This window comes from Phoxinus phoxinus (genome assembly GCF_949152265.1).
Source record: "Phoxinus phoxinus genome assembly, chromosome: 7".
Classification (NCBI taxonomy): Eukaryota; Metazoa; Chordata; class Actinopteri; order Cypriniformes; family Leuciscidae; genus Phoxinus; species Phoxinus phoxinus.
The window spans coordinates 2,406,522-2,419,744 of NC_136882.1; the positions used below are offsets into that span (position 1 = coordinate 2,406,522).

The 13,223-nt window shown below is 40.6% G+C and overlaps 1 protein-coding gene across 7 annotated transcripts in view; it reads right to left on the reverse strand.

Moving 5' to 3' along the window:
• LOC307002185 (uncharacterized protein) overlaps nt 1-13,223 on the reverse strand; it is a 445,540-nt gene that overhangs the window by 17,653 nt on the left and 414,664 nt on the right. For 4 of the 7 annotated variants that reach the window (XR_013798434.1, XM_079619516.1, XM_079619518.1 and 1 more), the window contains exon 3: nt 1,193-1,270. Coding sequence is in view for 6 of the 7 variants with exons in the window: in XM_079619516.1 (XP_079475642.1) it covers nt 1,193-1,270 (78 nt within the window). In the remaining variant the exon portion in view is untranslated. Of the gene's footprint in view, nt 1-1,192; nt 1,271-8,133; nt 8,363-8,969; nt 9,065-13,223 lie in introns of those variants that run through there. The other 3 variants (XM_079619517.1, XM_079619507.1, XM_079619508.1) reach the window with 3 other exon arrangements.

Consider the following 13,223-nt stretch of genomic DNA (forward strand, 5'->3'; position numbering starts at 1 on the left):
GCATATGCTCGAACGGGAGCTGCCTGGCCGCTGCAATCATGTTGCGTGCACTATCAGTGGTCAGTATTTTAATTTTGAGTTCAATGTTCCACTGTCTGGCTACTTGAAGAAAGTGATCAGCGCAAACGTCAGCATAGTGTCTCTCTTCTGTCTTCATAACGGTCAAAGTGTGAGACTGAAGTTTCCAGTGCGCGTCAAAATAATGTGCTGTGACGCCTAGGTAGCTATGGTTACTGAGGGAAGTCCAATAATCTCCGGTGAGCGCAACCGAGTTGGTCTGTCTCAATGCCTCCTCAACTTTAGCTTTCTCCTCTTCATACAAGTTGTGAATCTTACTTGTAATGGTGGCTCTTGAAGGTAGTTCGTATGTAGAATCGTTAGATGCGATGCGAATTATTTCAAGTAGACCCTCGTCCTCGACCACATTAACTGGTCTACATGCTGTAGCCACCCATTTAGCTATAGTTGAGGTGAGTCTATTAGTTGTGGACTTATCCATCGATCTCCGCTGCAAAGTTTGATCCATTGTGGTCTGCCTTTGACGAGGGGGATGGGGGCTCTCTGCGTCAGTTGTATGCTTCGCCATCAAGTGATACTTTAAAGTCGATGTGCTGCGGTGATAACTTAATTCACATCGACAATAAATGCAGATAACTTTTGTCTTGTCGACAGAACCATCAGACCTCGTTTTGTATATAAATTTTCCGTTCAGAAGACCCCTTTCTTTTTCCATTTCTGTTTGCTGCTGTATCGTTTACACGTCTATGACTGCATCTCTATCACTCCAACTACGGGCTAGGTCATGGGTCAAACAGGTGATGCGCGCTGCGTTAATCGCGCGTTAAAAAAATTAGCGCCGTTAAAATGAATTTGAGTTAATGCGTTATTAACGCGCTAATTTTGACAGCCCTAATTATTAGTATTACCACTACATGGTTAAATGCAACACAATTGCATAAATAATTATTTATATATATATATATATATATATATATAAATTAGTTGCATATGAATAATCCACACTTATGTTACACTAAGACAGTATATCTTTCCAGTAATGTCTCATTCTCCATATGTTGCAATCATTACATTTCCCTATCATATTTCACTAATGAACATCTGCATTTTATTTAGCCTATTTACTGCATTAAATCCTCTGTTGTACCTATAACATTGTGCAATGTGTGCACACCTGTACTTGTTGTCGTGATTTCTCCTAGCATTGTCTGATCAACATCATCGCTGGGCTGAGTCTGACTGAATTCTGAGACTGTGTGGAAAAAACAGAACAGGCACACATACAAATTAAATTTTTTACAGCATAACAATAATTGCGTTTCCCCCTGATAGTATAAGCTGCGTGTTAGGGGATATACAATTCACCCACCTACCAAAAAAAACTTTTTTTGAAAGGTCTGGCTGTGCTGCACATGAATTGCAGATTTAACACTAACATTTTTGGATGCACTACTGGTGTAAAGAATATGTATGTGTTCCAATACATTGTTAATGTATTATAATATTTTCCAAAAAAAATACAACTCGTTTGACTCTAAAAATATGCAATTTGTCATTTTGTCATTGCAAATTTGCAATTAACAAAAAAATACATAAAATGTTATTTATGTATTTTTTTGTTAATTCGGTCACAAGTAATTTACAAGTGATTAGTAAATGAATAACTAGCCTAATTATTTACAAAACATTCCTATCCTATGCATTCATATATGATAAGTGATATGTTATTGTACATGTTTTGTAGATTCAGTAATAATTTACAATTGATTAGTTAATGAGTAATTAATAATTTACAAAACATGAATATGCATTTCATAAATGTTAAATTATGTTTAAATAAAAAAATGTTTGTATGTAACAATTAGAGGGTATATAAAATAAGTGTTGTAATTGCCTTGAATACACGTACAGAATTCAGATAATTTGTAACAGGTAAGTGTTCAACACCTAGTCTAGATGATTTGTAAAATGCAATTAAAAATTTGTAAAATGAAAGTAATTTTCAACACTTTTTGCATCCCCTAATAATCTAAAGTGTAAAAAAATAGTTTCACTTGTCAATGTGTTAAAATCATTCGTAGATAAGATTTGTAGATCTTATGCCTTACTGATTCTTGATGTGGTAATCTACAAACATATACATTTACAAGTGATGAATAGTTTCATAGCTGCTAGGTGTTTAACACTGAAGTGTGTACTGCAGTGTAAGTGCTGACTGGAGAGGGTATAGACAGCTGTCTTCTCTGAAACACCTGGAATCTTTAACCACTCTGTGTGCGCACCTTAATTATGTGGGCAAAACATACAAAATGCAACATAATTTATTTAAACATTTATGAAATCCATTCATGTTTTGTGAAAGATTTAGTTAATCATTACTAATCACTTGTAAATTACTCGTAACGGAATTTACAAAACATACAAATTATTAGCATATCACTTGCTAACAAATTATTCATTTATGAATGTTAGTTTATCATAAACTAACCACTTATAAATAATTATTTTTATGTATTATAAAGTGTATATACTGTATTATAAAGTGTTACCAATTATAAACGGGCGAGGTCATTATAGTATGAATACAATACACAAACACTACCTACCTACCACTAATTAAATTAGTCATTATTATTACCAACATTTTACTAGCAGCTTGTTCTAGTTCAACTTCACGGGCGGCTAGCATTAGCAATAACGTACGTTAATGCTTGAGGCCACCGTTTTTCTGGTGAATACCTGCAACACTTTGTTGACGACGCCTGATTACGGAATAACTCCGTAATTTTTGTGCACTTTTGGCGCTTTTCCACTGCATGGTACGGTACGGCTCGGTTCGGTACGGCTCACTTATGGCGCATTTCCACTGCATGGTACGGTACGGTACGGCTCGCTTCGGCTCGCTTTAAATGGTACCACCTCTAAATGGTTCCAAGCGTACCGTACCGATACTAAATGTGACGTGAAAACACTGCAGATCACTGATTGGTCAGACAGAATCGCCACTTCAGCGTCATTGTATTTGCGACACGAGACACTAAACCCGCTAGATTTAAATAGCCAGACAACAGCCAACACTGTAGCACCTGTTTTTAGAGTATTTACTTGACAAAAAAAAGTAAAAAACAAACAAACAAGAAATGGCTGAATCGTGGTCAGTGGACGAGGTGCAGACGTTCCTCTCGTTGGTTGCCGAGGAGCGGAAGTAGCACAGCTCTTAGCCGCACACGGCTACCACCGTACCTACAATAACGATCAGTCCCACCCACTTTGAAGCGGTACTAACTGCAGTGGAAAAGCAACCGAGCTAAAGCGAACCGAACCGTGCCGTACCGAGTCAAGTCGTACCACGCAGTGGAAAAGCAAAGCGAGCCGAACCGTTCCGCGCTGAATCGAACCATACCGAGCCGAACCGAGCCGTACCATGCAGTGGAAAAGCGCCATTTGATGCATCCTCCTCCAGCATCCGCTTCTTCTTTATTCTGCCCTTTTCGGCCCCTCCTTTCTCCTTTCTCTTCTTGCCTTCCATGGTGTTTGTTATCTTTAAAATAGCAATCAACCAGCCTAAACCTTTCTGATTCTGAGTCTGACTGTCAATTTTTTTTTTCTCAAACTTTCTCGCTCTGTCTGGCGCGTGTGTCATGGGCCATGCCATTAGACAATGGGGCAGGGGGCGCTCATTATCTCCCTACGTTTCTGTAAATAGACTTGACCTGCAATCGGTTCATTGGATAAACGCCTTCCCCATTTACATGAGGTTCTGTAAAGAATATGACGGGAGAAGAGAGGAGATGCGCGTGTAGGGCTACAGTGCTGGACGGCGCCCTCCCGCTCCGGCCGTTATAATAACTTATATTGGCCGCTCATGAATAATCTATCGACCTTCCGGCCGGCCGGCCGGCCGGGAGAAGTCCCGACCGTCCCGATTGCCACTCCGCCCCTGGGTGGAGGTACTGGTCTGCTCATCTCAAACAATTGGAAATGTAATAATTTACCACCTTTGTGTAACAATAGCTCATTTGAATCACATTCTTTTACCATCACCAGTCCTATTAAAATCCATTGTGTAATTATATATCGTCCACCAGGTCAGCTTGGCAGCTTCTTAGAGGAGCTTGATGTGCTACTCTCATCCTTCCCCGAGGATGGCACTCCACTCATAGTTCTTGGAGACTTCAACATCCATCTTGAAAAACTGATTTCCACACTCTGCTTGCCTCATTCAACCTCAAACGAGTATCGACTGCGGCTACTCACAAATCAGGTAACAAATTGAACCTTATTTACACACGCTACTGCTCCACTGACCATAAGTCTCAAAACTCCTCCTTTCCAATCGCCCAACTACCCGTCCGCTTGATCCTATTCCCACTAACCTACTTCAAGCTATTTCTTCCTCTGTTATACCCGCACTCACACACATCATGAACACCTCTCTTCACACTGGTACATTTCCCACAGCATTCAAGCAGGCTCAGGTAACCCCACTGCTTAAGAAACCCACTCTAAATCCAGCCCATCTAGAAAATTACAGACCGGTATCCCTTCTTCCATTCGTCGCAAAAACACTTGAACGAGTTGTGTTCAACCAGATCTCTTGGACAACAATCAGTCTGGCTTTAAAAGCGGACACTCAACTGAGACTGCTCTGCTCTCAGTAATTGAAGCTCTGAGATTGGCAAGGGCAGCTTCCAAGTCCTCAGTTCTCATCCTGCTGGATCTGTCTGCTGCCTTTGACACAGTTAACCACCAGATCCTCCTGTCAATCCTAAAGATGAAGGGCATCTCGGGAACTGCACTCCTGTGGCTCAAGTCTCTCGGGTAGGTCCTTTAGGGTGTCGTGGAGGGGTGAGGTGTCTAAGACCCAACATCTAGCCACTGGTGTGCCTCAGGGCTCAGTGCTTGGACCACTTCTCTGCTCCATCTACATGACATCACTAGGATCTGTGATTCAGAAACATGGCTTTTCCTATCACTGCTACGCTGATGACACACAACTCTACCTCTCATTCCAGCCTGATGATCCGACGGTAGCCGTTCGCATCTCAGCCTGCCTGACAGACATTTCTGGCTGGATGAAGGATCACCCCCTTCAACTAAACCTTGCGAAGACAGAGCTACGTGTAATCCCGGCTAACCCAGCACTTCATCACAACTAGGGGTGCACCGAAATTTCGGTCGCCGAAAATGTCAACCGAAAATGAATGTCAACCGCGCCCCTCCCATTTGCGCGCAAGCGCTTGGGTTTCAGTCACGGTCGAGCTGTTATCACTCGTCAATCACTCGTCAATCATCATGACAATCATCTCCGGAATCTAGAGCGAGCGCGCCCGCGAGACAGAGACTGTGCCTTCAAACCGTGTAGCGCGTGCACGGCAGAGAGAGAGAGAGAGAGAGCAAGAGACCGCGCGCGTGTGCCTCATGAAGAGCATGTAATATAAAATATATATAATGTTTTAGGTTTTGTTATGTAACTGTTAGTGGTAATAAAAGTTTGATGATTATTCTATTGGTTTGTGATTTTTCATTTCAGATCCATTAAACATTAAGCAATATAAATATATATTAAAGTTTTTAAGAAGATGCCATTTTCGGCTTCAGTTTCGGTTTTCGGCCAAGTGCATCCTAAATTTTCGGTATCGGTTTCGGCCCAGAATTTTCATTTCGGTGCATCACTAATCACAACTTCACCATTCAGCTCGTCATCCATAACTCCGTCAAGATCAGCCAGGAACCTTGGAGTTGTAATTGATGACCAATTGATCTTCACAGACCACATTGCTAGCACTGCCCGGTCATGCAGATTTGCCTTGTACAACATCAGGAGGATCAGGCCCTTCCTATCAGAGCATGCTACACAACTCCTTATTCAGGCGCTTGTTCTATCCAGACTGGACTATTGTAATGCTCTCCTGGCTGGTCTCCCAGCTTGCACTGTCAAACCTCTGCAACTGATCCAGAAGCTGCAGCTAGAGTGGTCTTCAACGAGCCGAAGAGAGCACACGTCACTCCTCTCCTCACAAAATTGCATTGGTTGCCGCTCGCATCAAATTCAAGTCACTGACGTTTGCCTACAGAACAACCACTGGCACTGCTCCCCTGTACCTGAACTCATTACTTCAGACTTATGTGCCATCCAGAAACTTACGCTCTGCAAGTGAGCGGCGTCTGGTGGTGCCATCTCAAAGAGGCACAAAATCTCTCTCTCGGACCTTCACCATGACTGTTCCCTGCTGGTGGAATGATCTGCCTAACTCAGCCAGAGCTGCTGAATCTGTAGCCATCTTTAAGAAACTGCTGAAGACGTATCTTTTTCGGCAGCACTTGATCCAGTAATACTAACACTTTCTTCTCTATTCTATCTAAAAAAAAATAATAATTGCTTCTATTGTTCTCATTTGTAAGTAGGGGTGGGCGATATGGCAAAAATATCATATCACGATTTTTTTCAGGAAAATCACGATTCACGACTTTATCACGATTCCTTTTCATGTTGGTTTTACTATTTTGCAAGTGACTGAGCATCACAGCCAAACTAATGTCCCTATTTTAAAAACACAGCCTTAGGTAACAAAATATAAAATAAAAAAGAATGGCAGACATTTAGGCCAAAGTGGCGAAGATAAAAAATATTTGTCATTGTTATTAAAAATTAAGAACAAAGATACACATACACAACTTAATATACAAATTAAATAAATAAACAGTGCTTTATTTTTTCAGCTACAGGTGTATTTAACAGCATTGAAGAAAGTAATTAAATGAACAAATATGAAAATAAAACACATCGACTTCACTGTATAAATTTTACATTGATTCTTATTAAAGCTACTATTAAAGTTCTCAGTCAAGAGTGAGTGAGATGCTCTTTGTATTTTGTTGTTTTATTAACAGGGATAGTTCTCCCAAAAATGTAAATTCTCTCAAGCCGCTTTAAACCCGAATAAGTCTCCCTCTTCTGTTGAAAATAAAAGTTATTTGGAGGAATGTGGGTAAACAAACAGTTGATGTACCCCAGTGACTTCCATAATAGTTTTTTCCTACTATTGTAGTCAATGGGGACCAGCAACCGCCCGGTTAGCCACACTCCTCAAAATATCTTCTTTTGTGTTCAGCACAAGAAATAAATTAATACAGGTTTGGAACAACATTAGAGAGTGAGTAAATAATGACAGAATTTTTATTTTTGGGTTACTGTCCCTTTAATGACAAGCGGCAGCATGTTTACTATTAGGGCTACTGTCACTTTAAGATCTGCGCGCAACGAGTCTACACGCATTTGACAAGCAGATTTTTTCTTCATTTTTTCTATTGTTCTTTCACTTTAGACATAACCAACTTTGTTTATGTAAACCTTGAGTGTATTTGACAGTATTAGCGCAATAAGACTCGAAAGATAACTTAGTCCAGTATCCAGGCGCTGTTAGACAGGCTTTTAGTGCATGTGCGCGTCAGGGGTTTGCGTTCAGAAAAGCGCCCGTTAGAACAGCGCATCAGCAGCGAATGACATGTTTAACCGGCAAGGCTTTAAAGCACATGCAAATAATAAATTTTTATGAACTGCAGTGTCCCGTTCCTCTGCATTTCATGTGGATATACGTCGCGCTGTACAGTATGTTGAGACGGAGGCGCCAGAAATGCAAACTGATAATATGGACGATCCTACGATATTTCTTCAAAAGCAGATCGTGGAGACATTTTAATCGTCCACGATCAAAAATCGTAATATCGCACACCCCTATTTGTAAGTCGCTTTGGATAAAAGCGTCTGCTAAATGAATAATACTTATAATAATGTTACCGGCATCACTGGCCCTGATGTACACACAGCGTTGTTAAAGGTTTTTTTTGTCAGAGAAGATATGTAGGCAATGTAAAAAAAAAAATGTTCCGTTACCTCCAAACCCCCGTTTTGAGTCGCCGGATCTAAAGTTCATGCGGAAACACTTTATTTCCATTAGTCTGGTCATGTGATCTCAACAAACATGTCTGTCCACATGAGGCGACCCGCTCCACGTCAAATAAAACCGCTTTAATTAGGAAACTCATATGACATTCTTCATAAATATCATTCATTTCTGTAGATCATTTTAATAGGGATAAAATGAAACTAACCTGTTTGTTCCGCAGTATCTTCATGTTTCACACTGAACACTTCTTCAATCTTTATGTCTTCACTCTCCTCTTTAATAAACGCCATCTTTATAATAGTGTCACGTGGATCTCAGATGCTTCTCCAGGAGTTTTCCTGTGTTTGGACAATTTATCATGTTTAAGATCAGAATAATGAACAGAAAGAAAAATAAATCCACAGTAAATCTGTGTGTGTGTGTCTCAACCAGCTCTAGTTCAGTAGTTCAGCGCAATGGTGAGGGAGTCAGTCAGACTGAGAGTTAATGGACTTACATCAACTGATTAGACAAAAAACAAGCACTATAAAATAATAGGTAAAAATAACAAATTAACGGTATACAAACACTTCATATAATGATTTGTAGATTTTACATATCACGTCGTCATGAAAACATTTGCTATTGGTTCATAAAAGTTGTCATTATTAATCATCAAATTTGTGTTTTCGTTGTATGTTTACACTGTTTTGAGCGGCAGGATTCGTCAGCGCGCGGTGATTCAAGCGCTTTGAATCAGTGAGTCATTTGGCAACGCATTAGATTCAATTGACTCGGAGTTTTGAAAAGCTCCATTTCTCCATCACCACTTTCCAAAACCCGAACTCGTGTTTACGATAAACTGATACACGATATAGTGCGGGAAATGAGACGCAACTTTTCTGTTACTCACATGTGAATACGCTTTACTCACACAAAAAAACGCCATAATTGTTACATTAAGCATATTACAAAGATTCAATAATGCATGGTCATATGCCTCTTGTAAAAACTATCAAATCGATGTGTATCGATTTAAAAACTTTAAATGCATAAAACCACAAACCTTTCTTCAGTCTAATCACAACAGTTGCAGGAGCACGGCGCAGCTTTATGATGTCATATCGCCAGACCAAAATAAAAGTCCTGTTCAATCTGTTTTCCAAAATCCATAGAAATATATATAAAGAATTCTTGGTGAAATATATATTTAAACTATTTAAAAAGATTAAGAACTACTAATAATTGTTAAAAAGACTGTATTCATTCTTAAAGCACTGTTCATATGTCAGCATTGAAATGCATTCCCAAACAATCATTAAAACTGACATTTAACAAAAAGAGACAGGGTTGTGTAATTTTATTTTATATATTAAAAAATATATAGAATCTTTTTTATATTTATTTTATACATTCTCTTTACTGTATGTAGGCCTACATAATACAATAAAATTACACAACCCTGTCTCTGTTTGTTAAATGTCAGTTTTAATGATACATTTTTTATATTATATAAGTTTTTATTATATTATATAATTTTTAATATACGTTTTATATTTTTTAAATGAAACCAAAAGGAAGCAGGGTTGTGTTTTATATTTCGGGTTATAAACATATGTGAAGATAATCAATGTACGTGTTGCCTGAACCACATTTAGCCTATATGGCCATTAATATGTTTAAGATTTTTTTTTATGAAAAGAGGCAGAGTTTATACCATATTTCATTTTATTGTAGTTTAAAATATACATAAAGAGACAACCGGAGTAACCGTGCTGAGTGACACGATCAAGAACGCTGTTGTGTTCTCTTATCACGTTGCTAATTGATAAATGTCCACTAGATGGAGATATTGTTCTAGATACGAAAGTAGGAGGGTGGAGAAGAGGAGTGTGTTGTAGAAATGGATGGGAAGAATGAAAAGTAAAGAGACTTGTTCGCTACTCGGTGTGCTCTCATTTATTTTCATGTGATTACACAACAATTGGCGACGAGGATGGCAGTTCATCTTCCTTCTACATACTTGCAATGTCCTGGTGAGCCTGCAATTTCGTTTGGGGTATGGACGCAAATGTTTGAGAACTACTTGTTGGCGATTCATGCTGAGGGAGATGACTGGCCTGATACTCGTAAGCGTGCTACACTTCTTCACTGCCTGGGCACAGAAGCACAGAGAATTTTCTACACTCTTCCTAATACCGGTACGACCTATGCATCTGCTCTTACGGCTCTCAGAACGCATTTTGTACCGAAAGTTAATGTCATTGCTGAACGACATAAATTTCGTCAAAGGGAGCAAAGGCATGACGAAAATATACTTCAGTATGTGGCCGCGCTCCGTGATGTGGTGTCATTATGTGCATTTGGTGACAAAGAAGATGAAATGCTAAGAGATCAAATTGTGGAGAAAGTGCACAGCAGCCGAATTCGTGAACGCTTACTACTTGAAGCGGATTTAACGTTAGACAGAGCAGTACAAGTGGCCGTTCAAGTTGAAAATGCCATGGCTAATGCGAGTGAATTTGCAAAACCTGCCGACTTACCAGTTCAACGGCTATACGTCAGAAAAAAAGAAACGACCATGCGTAGAACCACACAAGGTAAAACCCAGAGCGATTCTGCACGCAAATGTTATCGCTGTGATTCCAGCGGTCATTTGGCAAATTCCAAACAGTGCCCTGCTGTAAATAAGACATGTAAATTATGTGGTAAAATGGGACATTTTGCAAAAGTCTGCCGCTCTGGACGAAGACAGGACATCAGAGAAATCGAAGTCCCTGAATTGACTGTTTTGTACATGACTAACACATTTGCTGCTGCAAACAAAATTGTGTGTGACATTGAAATGGACACATTTTCTGGTACTACAATGCAAGAACTAATTGTTGATACTGGATCATCCGTATCTTTGCTTCCAGAGCATATATATAAGCAATACTTCTCTGAACTACCCTTGGAACAGTCAGATGTGCGTCTTGTCACATATTCAAAAGATGACCTTCCAGTGCTGGGATGTATTAAGACGTCTGCGCGACATGGTGAACATTCAGTGCCTGCCACATTCTATATTGTGAAAAGTGGAAACGCACTTATGGGCATGGACTTGATATATTCCTTGAACTTGTGCATAACAGGAAATAAAGTACTCACCCCCAAACAGTCGGTGCAACAAGTGTTCCATACTGATACGCCATCCTTTGGCTGTGCAAAGAACTACGTACACAAAGTGAAAATGCATGAAAACTTCATTCCTGTGCAACAGAAGCTACGCAGATTACCTTTTTCTGTAAGGGATGCTGTTTCTGCAGAGCTGAACCGCCTACTAGCAGCAGATATTATTGAAAGAGTGGATGCTTCGCCGTGGGTTTCGCCCATCGTAGTTACTCAAAAGAAATCTGGAGACATCAGAATGTGTGTGGATCTGAGGGAACCCAACAAAGCAATCGTTGTGGACAGCTACCCCATTCCACACATTGATGAACTCTTTTCACAGTTGAGAGGTGCTGTGATGTTTTCTACAATCGACCTAGCAAATGCTTACCATCAGGTACCACTACATGAGGACAGTAGGGACCTCACTGCTTTTATAACACATGAGGGTTTGTTTCGTTTCAAGCGAGTTTGCTACGGATTAGCATCAGCCCCAGCGGCATTTCAAAAACTGATGTCTACTATTCTCAAGGGTGTTACAGGCGTCCAGTGTTATCTGGATGACATAATTGTGTTTGGTGACTCTGTTACTAGCCATGATGCTCACCTAAAAATAGTGCTGCACAAACTACAAGAAGCAGGTCTGCATCTGAATGAGAAGAAATGCACATTTCGCCAGGAGAAGCTCACATTTCTGGGACATACCATCTCTAAAGAGGGACTGCTGCCAGATCTCAGCCACTTGGAAGCAATACGCAATGCTCCACCACCTTCGGATGCGCCCACACTAAGATCATTTCTAGGCCTCACCGCTTGGTATGCTAAATTCATTCCTAACTATGCAGCTGTTGTTGAGCCTATGAGAGATGCCCTTAGAGGAAATTCAAATTTTGCATGGACTAAGAAAGCACATGAAAGTTTCCAGGAAGTAAAAGAACTGATTACACAAAGCTCTGCATTGGCTTTATTTGATCCTGCTTTGCCCACAATGGTTACAACAGATGCCTCAGACTACGGCATAGGTGGTATCCTGACTCAGCTTCATCCAGATAAGTCAGAAAGGACCGTGGCTTTTGCATCCAGAACCTTGACATCGACAGAAAGGAAATATTCTGTTGTTGAAAAAGAAGCCCTTGCTTGTGTCTGGGTCATTGAGCGTTGGAGAACATACCTGTGGGGCAAACACTTCGAATTAAGATCAGATCACCAAGCCCTAACTACACTTTTGACTACTAAAGGTATGGGACGAGCTGGACTGAGAGTAGCACGATGGTCTGCCAGACTGCTCTGCTTTAATTATACTATGCAGTACAGACGGGGTGTTGACAACCAGGTAGCGGATTGCCTTTCGCGTCTTCCATTGTCAAATGAAATTAATTCTGACTTTGATTCTGAACCTGAAACTGTTGCTGCTATCACTACACTCCTGTCTGCTGTTCCTGTGGCCGAGTTTGCTGCTGAAAGCTCCTCATGTCCTGAGCTTGCCAAACTTCGTCAATACATCGAGTATGGCTGGCCTGCTACATCCAAAGCCCTGCATCCTGACATGTCCAGGTACTTTCCAATACGAGACGAATTGTCTATTGTGGACTCGTATGTGCTAAGAGGACCACACAGACTGATTGTGCCACTTAGTTTACGTTCACGTTTAGTCACCCTCGCTCATGATGGCCATCAAGGCATTGTGAGAACCAAGCAACGGCTTAGGGAGCTATACTGGTGGCCTAAGATGGATTCGCAGGTACAGTCCACAATTGCAACCTGCGTCACCTGCCAACTCAATGATAAAACTGCTAGAACCACACATGCACCACTTACCCCAGTTGACTATCCAGTAGGTCCGTGGCAGAAACTGGGCATCGACGTGGTGGGTCCTTTTGACATTGGCCCTGTTAGTTGTAGATACGCTATCACATTGATTGACTACCATTCAAAATGGCCAGAGGTAGCTTTTGCACCTCATGTGACTGCATCTACCATTAGCTGTTTTCTGAGGTCAGTGTTCAGCCAAAAAGGGAATCCTCTGGAGATTGTTTCTGACAATGGGCCTCAGTTCCTGTCAACGGAGTTCAAACTATTTCTAGAAGAAAGAGATGTAAAGCACATTCGTACTTCTATATATCACCCGGAAGGAAATGGAGCTGTGGAGCGTTGGAATAAGGTACT